Here is a 12,100-nt window from a genome sequence, read left to right as displayed (position 1 = left end):
CTGGGGACTTCCCTGAGGATACCAATTTCACTTCAGTGAAAAACTTACTGGTTCTTTCTCTGCTTATATCATGAGGCTAGAACACGAGAAATTAAATGCTTTAGGGTGTAGGACCAAGTTCCATACCCAGGGAAGGTTATATAATCCTAGAGTGGGTTACACATATGAGTGATTTTTCATTTCATTTCATTTGTTTTTGGGAAAAAGAAAGAAAACACATGACTTCTGCCATTTCTATTATTTACAATTCATATTCCTTATTACTTGTTCCATCCTTCTTGATCAAGATAAGCTTGGATCCCAGAGGATAAGTGACCACCAGACGGGGTGAATACGTGTCTTACTACAAAGCCACATATGTGCCCCTGTGTTCGTGAGGCTCCACCAGTCCCGTTCTGATTGGCTAATTTATAAGATCAACCAAGGGAAAATAGAATGCCATGGAATAATAGGCAAATTATAATGTTGTTGGCATTTCTTTCTGGAAGAAAAAAAGTAGAGTAGAATGGGGTAAAGAATGAGGAATCGTGATCTTTGTCTTTCTTGTATTTCCTTAGAGGAAGAGAAGAGGTGCTGACATGTGTGGAAAATCTCTGCTGAGAGGATGGGAGTCAATACAGGGTAGCGTCTTTATTAGTCAAGGTCTGAAATGATGTAGTTCTCAGCAGAGGATCTGGACACTAAAACATCTTAATTTTTCCTTCCCTTTCTACCTGTAAGGTTATGGAGCTGAGCTAAGATGTGGACATTGAACACACCTCACGATTCCCCGGCGAAGCCATCAAAACCCTCCATCAAAACCCTCTTCCTCACTCAGGCTGAGCACCAATTAAGGAAAACGCTGGGCCCTGGCTTTCAGTAACTACAGACACAGAGCACCCGAAGTATGCTAACAGGGTCGGGCGCTAATAGGTCCAGGGGAAGTCAATGCTCTGTGAGTAACTAGAGGTGATGTCTTATATTTTTTATGAAAGGAGGTGGATGCAAGTCTAAAATAGGTGACAGAGGAGCTCAGCAAGTGGCAGTGTCTGGGGTGCGATCCAAGGGTTCCCATCGAGCCCGCTGCACCTTGGTAGTGCATTTGACAACTGTCCTGAGGTTCACGGTTCAGGGAGCATCAACCCACAAAACATCCATGAAGGAAGGACCCGGAGGTTGGGAGGAGTAAGAATTATGAGAAAGGGGGAGCCCAACATGTAGAAATACTCATCTCACAAATTCCTTCAGGAAGTGTTCAAAATATTTAACAACTTCTTGGCTTGGGTCTAACCAATCACAAGGGCTACCAGCTGTAAACTACCAGGGCTATACTGATGCTTGCTGGTAGCATTTCAGACCTGTAAGTATGTTTTACTCACCTTTTGGTATGTGCAATACGCCTTACAGGTTTTAAAAGAAAAAAAATTCTTAAAATTCTTGTTCTGTGCTGTCAGAACTTCCTTGGTCCATAGATTCTACAAGGACTGTCCCCTGTACTTTATTTAACTGCGAACCTTACCTTTCTCATGCCATTTCGCACTAGAAGAAGAACATTCTTTAACTTGAACCTCACTCAGGGAAGTGGTTTAGCAGTCAGCCAAACCCAAGTTCAAATCCTGCCTTTACAATGATTATTCTTGGGAAAATATATAATTTTTCAAAGACTCAATTTTTAAAAATCTATTTTTTTAAAAAAAGGATACTATGAAAAAGGGATACTATTCCTCTGGCACAGGGTTTTTGTAAGGATTAATATGGGGTTTCCCAGGTAAGTGCTTGAGATGCGGCCGGCTCATAGGAGCCTTTCCCAACGGTAGCTCTGATGTTCAGAATTTATTATAATTCCAATAAGGGCTATTTGGTAATTAGGCATTTTTATACACGGAAAAGTGGGGTTTGGAGGTAAAATAATAGTCTAGACAAAGAGCAGAATAAGAAGTATGAATTTGCCAGAATACAGGTTTTTCTAAAACATTAGAAATGATCATGACCAAAAAAGTCACAATTGAAATACCAATGACAGCACATTCTTATATATTCATAAAACAGGCTATCTAATAAATTCTATTTCTGTTACCCTGATTTGAGTCACCATATATATATAAACAGTTAAATTTGACTTACTGAGGAATATTTCATAATCGAGAGTTTTCACTGAACCAGCCACATCCCCTGCACACAATTACTTTGAAAGGATAAATTTTACTTCACAAAGGAGGCAACTGTAACAACATGTTACATATCTGTAAAGCACTTCCACATACCTTATCCCACTTAATTCACAGAGCTGGCATCTACCAAAGGGGAAATAATTATCAGAAACTCCAAGACCAGACTAGTGTTTCAGTTTAAAAAGAAAAAGTTCAAGAGATGCCCCTCCACGCCCCCTCCCCTGACTCCAGTCTCCACATCTACGTCCAGGGCCGGCTGAGGTGTTAGAGCTCATCCTTTTTGCACTTTCTTGCCTCTGTGGAGAAGGAGATACTAGGGGATAGAAGGAAAGAAGTGAACATGGGGCGGCTCACAAAATGGGAGTGGAGGAGTTCAGTGCTGGGGAAGGGTGGGTAGGCACACAGCACACAGTGCCTGCTCGGTTTATAATACAAAAAACAAACTACGTGTTTCAAAACACAGTCAGATCCTGAGGCCTGCCTCAGCTACTGTTGCCCCATTTTTTGGCCATGCATCACAAAGCTTAACCAAAGATTACAGAGTAGATCTCATCCAGCAAGAGTGGAAGGTGGCCCTCCTTTGATCTGAAATAAAATTGTTAACATTTCTTCTAGAAAGAAGGAGTTTCATCCCTTGCCGCATGAATGGGGAGTTGTAGCTTCTAACTTCTAAGGAAGAGCGGTGAAACAATTGTTGGGTGATGGTAGTTACTGCGTATGTAGGGGTGTGTGTGTGTGTGTGTGTGTGTGTGTGTGTGTGTGTGTGTGTGTGTGTGTGTGTGTAGGGTGTGGACTCACTACATCCCCATATTCCGCAACAATTCAATTTGAAGGATGGAGTCCTAACATTCAAGGTTAGGGTAAGGGCTGGTTTTAGAAGAGCCAAAATTCCTAGGACTTAGGGAACTTGGTGAATCTCCACCCCTGGAAATAGCAGGTGGGCAGGGAAGTCAGCTGTAGGGCTGCTGTGAAGCAGAGGGGAGGAGTTTAGAAGGATCAGCTAACCAATGAACGCAGGGCTCTGTCCTGGCCAAGGCAAGCCTCTGGCAGTGCTAAGTAGGCTTCTTTTCTGAGAGCTCCTTTCCTGGCTGAAGAGACCCAGGGATGGTAGTGGGGCTCTTCAGGCACAAGAACCTGGAGGAATTTACTGGCAAAATTGAAAAGATTACAGTTTTCAAACAAAAGAAGTGTCAACAGTTCAGTTCTGAGACCTCCCCACGACACTGGGTTCTAGGTTTGTGTACATGTACCTCCCGCTTCCAAAAGACAAAGGTTTCTAAGCCAGATTGGCAAGGTGGAGTAAGCAATCGAAATATAGTTCTTGAATCATGTGGGAACTTCTTAAACCCCAGACCATAATCTGAATCTGACTTTTCACAAGATTCCAGATGGTTTGATGAACTGGCCCAAGCTTCCCCAAGGCCCCCAGGAGAGGCACTATGACAGAGCCTATGCTACAGACCCCCAGCTACATATCGGCGTGCTAGCAACTTGGATTCTCCTTCACCATCCTTCAGAGGGGTTGATTTTACTTGAGCGTCCTTGATTTCCCGGTGAAGAATAACCCTGAAGGGTCTGGGAGCAGCATTTTTTCTCCTATGACTCTAAGCTGAACCCATTTTGTCCAAAAGATGGAAAGGGGCAGGGGCTGCACATCACCTTGGTATGTGATCTGTTTTGTACCCATGAAAGAAAACTGACCTCAAACTCCCTAAGGATAATGCAAAAATAAGCCTTCTGCTGACCTCCTGTACAAAGAAGCAGCCTGGCCCTGTGGAGGGCCTCTAACTTCCAAAGACCCGGGAAAACCACAGCAGGAAAGGCTGAGGACACCCCCTTCCAGACTGCCCTTTTGCGGGGCGCTAAGCAACCTCCGTCAAGTGGGTCCTCAGGAGGCAATCCCAGCAACGCAGCTACTTCTGTCTGTCCTTCAGAAGGACCGCAGTACTCACGGGCGGTTCGGATGGTGTCACTGGGCTGACTACGGGGGCTGAGACCGTGGGGGTTCACGGCCCTCACGGCAAACTGGTAGCTGGTGTCCGGATCGAGGCCCTTGATGACCATGGAATCCATCTGGAGCTGCTCTTGGATTAAGGTCCAACTCTTGTCAAAATCTGGCCTTTGTTGATTAAAAAACAAAACAGAATGAGAAGCAGTAGTTCAGTTACAGCAGAGGGAAGGAAAGCTTGCTGGCTATGTAAACTAACAGCGTTTGACTTCTGCAAGCAAGACTTATCAAAATGAGTGAACATTTCCCATCTAAAAGTGATCTGGATTTGAAATGCCAGGTCATGATTTTTAAGCCCTTGCCAATAAAAGAAAGTAGATCCTTTTTAGGGCCAGTTTTAAGCACTGTTTAAAGATCACCCGCTTTTCCTTGCATGGCCTTGACTGTGGTAAAAAGATCCCCAAGTAGGAATTCGGTTTCAGGGACTCTGTCTTCCAGATGTTTCGTAAACAAGCCTTCCCCTGATAGTTCCCATTCCCAGGGGTCAGGAGAGCACAGATTCCATCTATTCACAATCTGTTCACAAAATAAACAAATATAAATGTTCTAGGGTGACTAATTGCGTGAACTGCCATGGGAAAACCCAACAAGATTCTGTAGCACAGCCATTCTTACTCTTCACAAAACTACAAGTGTGCCAACTTGCCAAATGTTCACATGGACTCGGACTTGTGCCTAGTGGTGGGAGACAGTTTAAAAGCAGAGAAGGAGCTAATGGTATCAGTCACTGAAGCCATTCCCATCACCCGAGACTGGGAGTTATTCCCCAGTGTTTCTGCCTCAGCTGAGCCACAATCCAAGCACCTGGGTTCCGGGCACTGTGGCCCAGAGACCAGCTCATCAGGCCAATGCTTGTACCCTGAGGTCTTCTATGGCAGCCCTGGGCCTCCCATTTCTCAGGTTTCAGGGGGAGCCACAGCCCCTCAGCTATACCCCAACGACGGAGGTTTCTGCCCTGGGACACCCTCATTGCACCCTTGCAGATCACAGCCCCGTACCTCCTCCCAGGCCCAGCCCGACCCTCGGCACTGCCCTCTGGGGTAGCTGTCAAGGGCCAATTTCTGGATTTCTCCACACTGCAAGCAACAGAGCCGGGGAAGTTGCTAGCTGGAGGAGTTCTCTACCTTCCACCTTCCTTCCTCCACCCTCCAGCTTTCTGCCCCAGCCCTTTGCCAGACCTACCCTTGCTTCAGGTGCGACAGGATCTGCCTTCCCCCTCAGATCTTTATTCTCCTCCTCTGCAACCTGGCGGCCAAAGTGGCTTCCTCCCCTACGGGGCCCCTGCCCAGCAGATGCTTCCCCCCACGGTGGACCCACAGCTGCCTGTGGTGAATTGCGGCTCCCTGCCACCAGCGCCGCCTCCTGCCTGACCCCCCCTTTCTCTGTTACCTGTGGGCCCTGCTCTGCGGCCCCCCAGCCTGGCTGTGCGGCCCCCGCCTGCTCCTGCTATGCGGGTGCTGCCTTCACCTGCCAGGCCCTTCGGCCCTAGGTTGGGGCGAGCAGAGCTGCACCCAGTAGAACTAAAGCCATTCCAGGATTATCGAAAACTGAACAGCAACCTTGGGGGACCTGGGTCATCACGTACTCCTCCAGCTGGAAGGTCTTTCTCTGGCCTCAATTCCCATCTCAAGGTCCCACCTTCCACCTACAGTGGAGTCTTCCGCAGCCAGCGCATCGACCTCTACCAGCAGGCCTCCCCACCGGATGCCCTGCGCTGGACGCCGAAGCCCTGGGAGCGGACGGGACCCCCTTCTCGAGAAGGGCCGTCCCGAAGGGCACAGGAGCCTGGATTGCCCCCACCCCGCTGAGGGAGCGCCCTTTGCCCCCACCTCCTGGGGCTTGTATATAGATTATAAATATATAAGGGGGAAAGGGGTGGGTGGGGAAGGGTTGCGGGGCTGGGGCCTTGCTTCCCCTCCTCCCCCCTCCCCTGGTCCCCTACCCCTGGGGCCGTTTGTTAAAAAAGAATAATAAAAGGATTAAAAAAAAAAAAAGTCCAGCTTCCATCTGGGGGACAGCATACAGGGGGTAAGAGAACAAACTCTGGATCTGGGCTGAGCTGTTCAAATCCTGCCTCTATTGCTCACTGGCTGCTATTTCACCTCTTTAAGTCTCTAGTTTCTCATCCGTAAAATGGGGTGATAAAAGTACCTACTTAAGAGGGCTGTCATAAAGGAGAAATTAATTCTGTATCCCAGCACAGTGCCTGTCAATGTAAATGAGCAGGACCCTATGGGGCCCTCCCAGAACAGGAGCTCCCTCTTCCCAATGTCCTCAGCCTGCCTTTTGCCTGTAGAAAAACTTTAGTCAAAGAATTTAATCAGAAAAGTGAGAAAGTGCAGAAAGGAAAAAATAACGTCAAACAAGATAAAATAATAATAGTTTAGCCATTTAACAAAGTCAAGGACCTTTAGTTCCTCCTCAAGGGCTATAGATAATATTCTGAGCCACATCTTTTGAGCTGTTTTGCAGAAACTGAAACACTCACCGGGTGGAAGGAGGTAACTGTCTGCTGCTCACAGGCACATACAGCCCAGACCGGTTGGAACCAGAAGGTTGATGATATTGACTCACGATTATCTCACCACCAACCAATCAGAGGAGTGTCCACGAGCTGATCACACACCCCACAACCCCCTTCCATTATGCCTTTAAAAACCTTTCCCTGAAAGCCTTCGGGGAGTTCGGGTCTTTTAAGCACTAGCTACCTGGACTCCTTGCTTGGTGCCCCGCAATAAACGCTGTACTTTCCTTCACCACAATCTGGTGTCAGTAGATCGGCTTTACTGCACTCAGGCAAGCAGACCCAAGTTTGGTTCGGTAACAGCATCACACTGTAAATGCTCAGCATGGATTAGCCATTATGTAAGGGATGTACCCACCTCACAGAGCTGGCAGGCAACCCTTGGCCACCTGCTCACTCTATACCCATGAGCTTCAATGCAGTAGCACTAGCGCACGTGGCTAGTCAGTACTTGAAATGCAGCTTGTCTGAATTGGAATGTGCTGTGAGTGTAAAGTGTATGATGGATTTTTTTTAAGTGTAAAATATTAATATTTATATTGATTACATGTTGAAATGATGATATGTTGGATTCAGTGAGTTAAAAATACTTATTATTGATATTAATTTCACTTGTTTCTTACTACCCTTTAAATACCCCTATCAAAAAACTTAAAATTTCATATAGGCTTGCATTTACTATTGGCCAGTGCTGTTCTATATGGACTTCCTAGTTGGAGGGAGAAAGGAGAGCTTTCCAGGTAATAAGAGCTACAAAATGAAATTTAGGAATGTTTGTGCATGGCTGGGGGACAGTGCAAATGGCCTAACTGGAGTGGAGAGGTTTTGTTAATAACTAATAATAGCTATCATTTATCATGTTCTTCAATGCGTATCAAGCATTGTTCTAATAGTTTAACTCATTTACTTCTCACAATTACTCTATACAGTAGATACTAATATTAAACACCCCCCCATTTCTTTGAAGAGGAAATTAAGGCACAGAACGGGTAAGTAACTTGCCTGAGGTCACACAGCTGATAAATGGTGAGACCAACTTGGGTTGATGGGGGAAGATTAGATTAAGAAGATCCTTGATGCTGAATGAAAAATTGGGGTGCTAGGGATTGGGAGATTCTCCATCTTTTAGTTTGCTCCCCAACCAACCTCTCTGCTCTTCTATTGTTAAACCCCTCTGCTCACAGATATTTAGAGGAAGGCAGGAAGCAAAAAATACTGATGTTTGCCCTTTACGAACAACTTAATAGGCAAGGAGGTAAAGACTCATTTTGCTAAAAGGAGACGCCTGGATGGTACACAGATTTCTCTAATATGTGCTCTTCTAGTTTTTCATTAGCAAGAATTGTTGAAAGCTAGATGGAGTCCTTAAGCCCAGCAAAAGATGCTTCCTTGGGCTCACCGTGCTGCTGAGGAGTTTATGGGGCCCATATCTCACAAGAATTCATGTGTCTGGAGAAGCAGAGGTCACAAGCATGTCCACTGTAGGATGCAGGGCTCATTTCTCTTTCTCGGTATCCTTTCCCTAAAGATGGATTTCTCATGTAAACTAACTTTGTCATCAAAGAGAAAACCTCGTGAGTGGAAGGAAACACATTTACAAACTCAAATTAGAACAAAATCACTTCACAGAGGAAAGCCACAGGGATGCCTAACAGTAAAGTCAGGAAAGATATGATCTTTAGATAAAACTCTCCTGTTATCCTTTGCTAAGTTTCCCTTGTGGCATTTATAGAGGAAAGGACCTGTCACTGCTCTCAGAATGTGCCACTGTCTACCCAGGGCTACCTGCAAATACCTGCAACAATTTTCATGTAAAAAATTACAGCTTCCCATCCCCCACAAAAAAAGAGATGATTTTCTATTTGCTCATTTAATGCAAGAAAGAAAGCTACATTTTCAGCGAATAAGAGATTGACATCATTAACATTTAATTTCATTATATACAGTGAGAGAGGAAAGCTCATGTAGATTGAATACCAGTCCAAAACCTTTAACATTTTGCCTCTGATTTTGTCATGGGTTTTGCATTTAAATGTTTTTAGAGTCTCTTGAGGTACAAAAGTGCAAAGGCAAGGTTGAGAGAGAGATAATCAGGCAAAAGCATTGTCTTAGTTCATCCTCAAACAATAACTTTATCTTTTTTCACTAAAGAAAATCATCCTAACTACAAAGTTGCCAGTCAAATCACCATAGCAACACTAGCCCCCCAATTTCCCCAACCAGGAAAAGCCTAGAGGGGAAGAAGCAGCCTAAGAAAGTGCAGCCATCCCAGGTAAAGATGGGCAGCCACCGGTAGGGCAGGCTCTTAAAAACTTTTCCAAGTAGTGGGATAGGTTGGGTTGTGCATCCTGTATCTCAGGAGGTCAGTAGGACACCTTTGGAAGGTGGTTGGGTGGGGAAGTTCAGGTGGGACAGATACAATTCGGTCAGCAGTGACTATTCAAAACCCAGTTAGCTGATTCAAGTAATCAAAACACCCACTGGTTCATTTTGGTGGGAGGAAGCAATATTAGCATCCAGCCTGGTTATCAGGAATCTTAGAGATTGTTTGGTCTAAGTGTCTGAGGGCTCTCAGAAATTACATGCAAGATTCTATGTGTGAACTTCATTTGCCTAAGAAAAGCGTCCTCAGCTTCTTATCAGATTCTCAAAGATAATCATGATCCCAAAACTTTTAGAGTCACTGTCTAGTCCATTCTCTCATTCTACCCACGTGGACACTGAAGGAAAATAATTTATCCAAAGTCATAATACCACAGGGTGGTATATTTTTCTGTTTTCTTCCCTTTCTTGTGGCATTTTGACCACCTCAACTATTGCCAAGTTCACCCTTAGTGGACAATCATTTTTCTTGGTACCATCAAACCCAGTAGGTGACTGCCTTGGGCTATTCAGTTGGCAAGTGATTAATGATTATCAACCATGAATCCATCACAGAAGTTATATTCTGGGAGGCTCTAAGGAACTATAAACACAATTCCATTCTCAGGGAATTTATAATCTAATTGGCAGATAATATATCTAAGGACCATTAGGAAGCCAGTGCAAAGTTGCATATTTCAAGAGCCATATTTGAACAGGTCAATGTGAACTGGCATCCTGGGGAACGTATATGAGACCAGGAAGAATTTAAGTTAGATTTCAAATATATTTGAGTTGTGATAACTGAAAAGGAATAGGGCATCTCTGGGTGGAGAAGAGATGAGTGCAGAATTAGCTCTATGTATGAATGTGGATAAATTAAGCACCAACTACATGTAAAATATAGTGTGGAATGTCCAAAGAGAATAAATAATATGGGTTCCTAACATGAATGATCAATTAACCTATATAAAAGATTGGTATAATATATAAAAACATTAGCCATAAGTAAGTAGGTAAATGAATATACAGTACCTCTGCATATCACACATAGTCAAAGCTTTCCTTGTCAGCCTCTACCAGTTTGTTAGATTAACCAATGATCCTCATTAGTTCCCACTAATTCAGCTGTTGGCTTATCAAGAGTCCATTGTGTTTATTTCTAAATTTATTTATGACTTTCATGTTTGTTATTGTAATTATGTTATTTAATGCCATATTATATAAACTAGTGAATATGAGTAAAAAATATAAGTGATAGCTATGTTTAATGGTTTTGAAAGACTTGGTAAAGCTGAACCACTAAAACATAATTGCCTTTGAACTAAGTGAAAGCAAGGCAACTGTAAAAGAGTGAAAAGAAGATTATAAAATTCTAGAATGATTTTGTAGTCAGATAACTTTGCAAGTGACTTTAAATTTTTAACTTGAAAAAACTATAAGTAGAAATTGTAGGTGATACCTTCAAGGTGTGGTTAAAATGTCCATATTATCCAAAGCAATCTACATATTCAATGCAATCCCTATTAAAATTCCAATGGCATTTTTCACAGAAATAGAAAAAATACTAGCAAACCAAATTCAACAGCACATTAAAATGATCTTACATGATCAGGTGGAATTCATCCCTGGGATGCAACATAGTCAAATCGATAAATCTGATACACCACATTAACAAAATGAAAGAAAAAAACCAGAGGACCATCTCAATAAATGCAGAAAAAGCATTTGACAGAATTCCACATCCCTTCACGATAAAAACTCTCAACAAATTAGGTATAGAAGGAATTTACCTCAACATAATAAAGGCCATATATGACGAGCCCACAGCTAGCACTCAACAGTGAAAAGCCGAAAAATGTTCTTCTAGTATCAGGAACAAGGGTAAACAAATGTGCCCACTCTGACCACTTCTAAGAAACCTACTACTAGAAGTCCTGGCCAGGGCAATTACACAAGAAAAGGAAATAAACACCATCCAAATTGGAAAGGAGGAACTTAAATTGTCTGTGTTTGCAGATGACATGGTATCACATATAGAAAACCTTAAACACTCCATCCCAAAACTGTTAGAACTAATGAACAAATTCAATAAAGTTGCAAGATACAAAAAAAAATCAGTTCCATTTATATACACTAACAAACTATCTGAAAAAGAAGAACTTTAGGAAATGCACATAGTTGCTTGGGACGTGACCTCACAAGACATTCATGACAGAATAAAAAGTCAAAATGACCTCCGTGTGCAGAAACACAAGGGCAAAGCCAACTCAAATGATAAATGTAAAATCTTATATTAGGTTTTTTAAAAAGCTGATGGCATAGAAATAAGGTAGAGAAAACCTGGTGTGGCAAAGATCTATGGGGAAGGCAGGGGGCATTGATCACAAACTCAATGTGAATCCTCTGGACTACCTGCTGTTGAAAAGGCCTAGTGTCCATATCCTAGGAAAAAGTGGTTTTCTAGGTTGATCACTTGGCAGACGTGCTCTAGACCCAACTCCACTTGAGGCAGAGTTCAAAGGGCTGGTATTGATTGGCTTGGGGTAGAGAGGATACACTGAACGTATGCCAGTGTCGTTAGAAAGGAGATAGACGGTCAAATGAAGATGGTGACGATGCCTTCTGTGTTTTCCATATCGGACTAGGAGGCCCAATGGCTCCTTACAGGCAAGCCAATGGCAGTGTGTTATAAAGAAGACCCTTTGACGGCAATTAGGAATGGCTGACAACAAAGCCAACTGCACGAAAGGGCTGAGCTCTGCATCAGCAGCTGTCTTGAAGCAGAGGTTGGGTAGCCATCCATCAGAAGTGTGACCAGCTACTTCCTGAACACAGTAAGAAGGGTGGACTCCACTCAATGTCTCTGACCTCAACTCACAGTAGGAAATACATTTTTGTATAGCAACCCAATATACCTATTCATATATGTATACTATATGTGTATGACTCACACGTGAGTACAAAACTGAAAGAAAAGTTTCAAGAAAAGATACTTATCCTTACTATGTTATTCACTTTGCTATTTCCTCTTCTTTCTCTTCTTTTCCTTTCTTT

The 12,100-nt window shown here is 43.4% G+C and overlaps 1 protein-coding gene and 1 pseudogene across 1 annotated transcript in view; one reads left to right on the top strand and one right to left on the bottom strand.

The window, feature by feature from the left end:
- The window catches only part of LOC111187348 (pikachurin), a 54,720-nt gene extending 50,497 nt beyond the window's left edge, over positions 1 to 4,223 (bottom strand). The window contains exon 1 of the mRNA XM_089908555.1: positions 4,103 to 4,223. Within this exon, the coding sequence (XP_089764681.1) occupies positions 4,103 to 4,223 (121 nt within the window). The remainder of the gene's footprint in view (positions 1 to 4,102) is intronic.
- A 592-nt stretch (positions 4,224 to 4,815) lies between these two features.
- LOC149749528 (protein PRRC2A pseudogene) lies at positions 4,816 to 5,966 on the top strand (annotated as a pseudogene).
- Positions 5,967 to 12,100: the final 6,134 nt, after the last annotated feature.

This window comes from Delphinapterus leucas, chromosome 3, assembly GCF_059928025.1.
Source record: "Delphinapterus leucas isolate spDelLeu-1000000601 "Yukka" chromosome 3, BTC_Dleu_Yukka2, whole genome shotgun sequence".
Taxonomy (NCBI): domain Eukaryota; kingdom Metazoa; phylum Chordata; class Mammalia; order Artiodactyla; family Monodontidae; genus Delphinapterus; species Delphinapterus leucas.
This window is presented reverse-complemented; position numbering and strand designations above follow the sequence as displayed.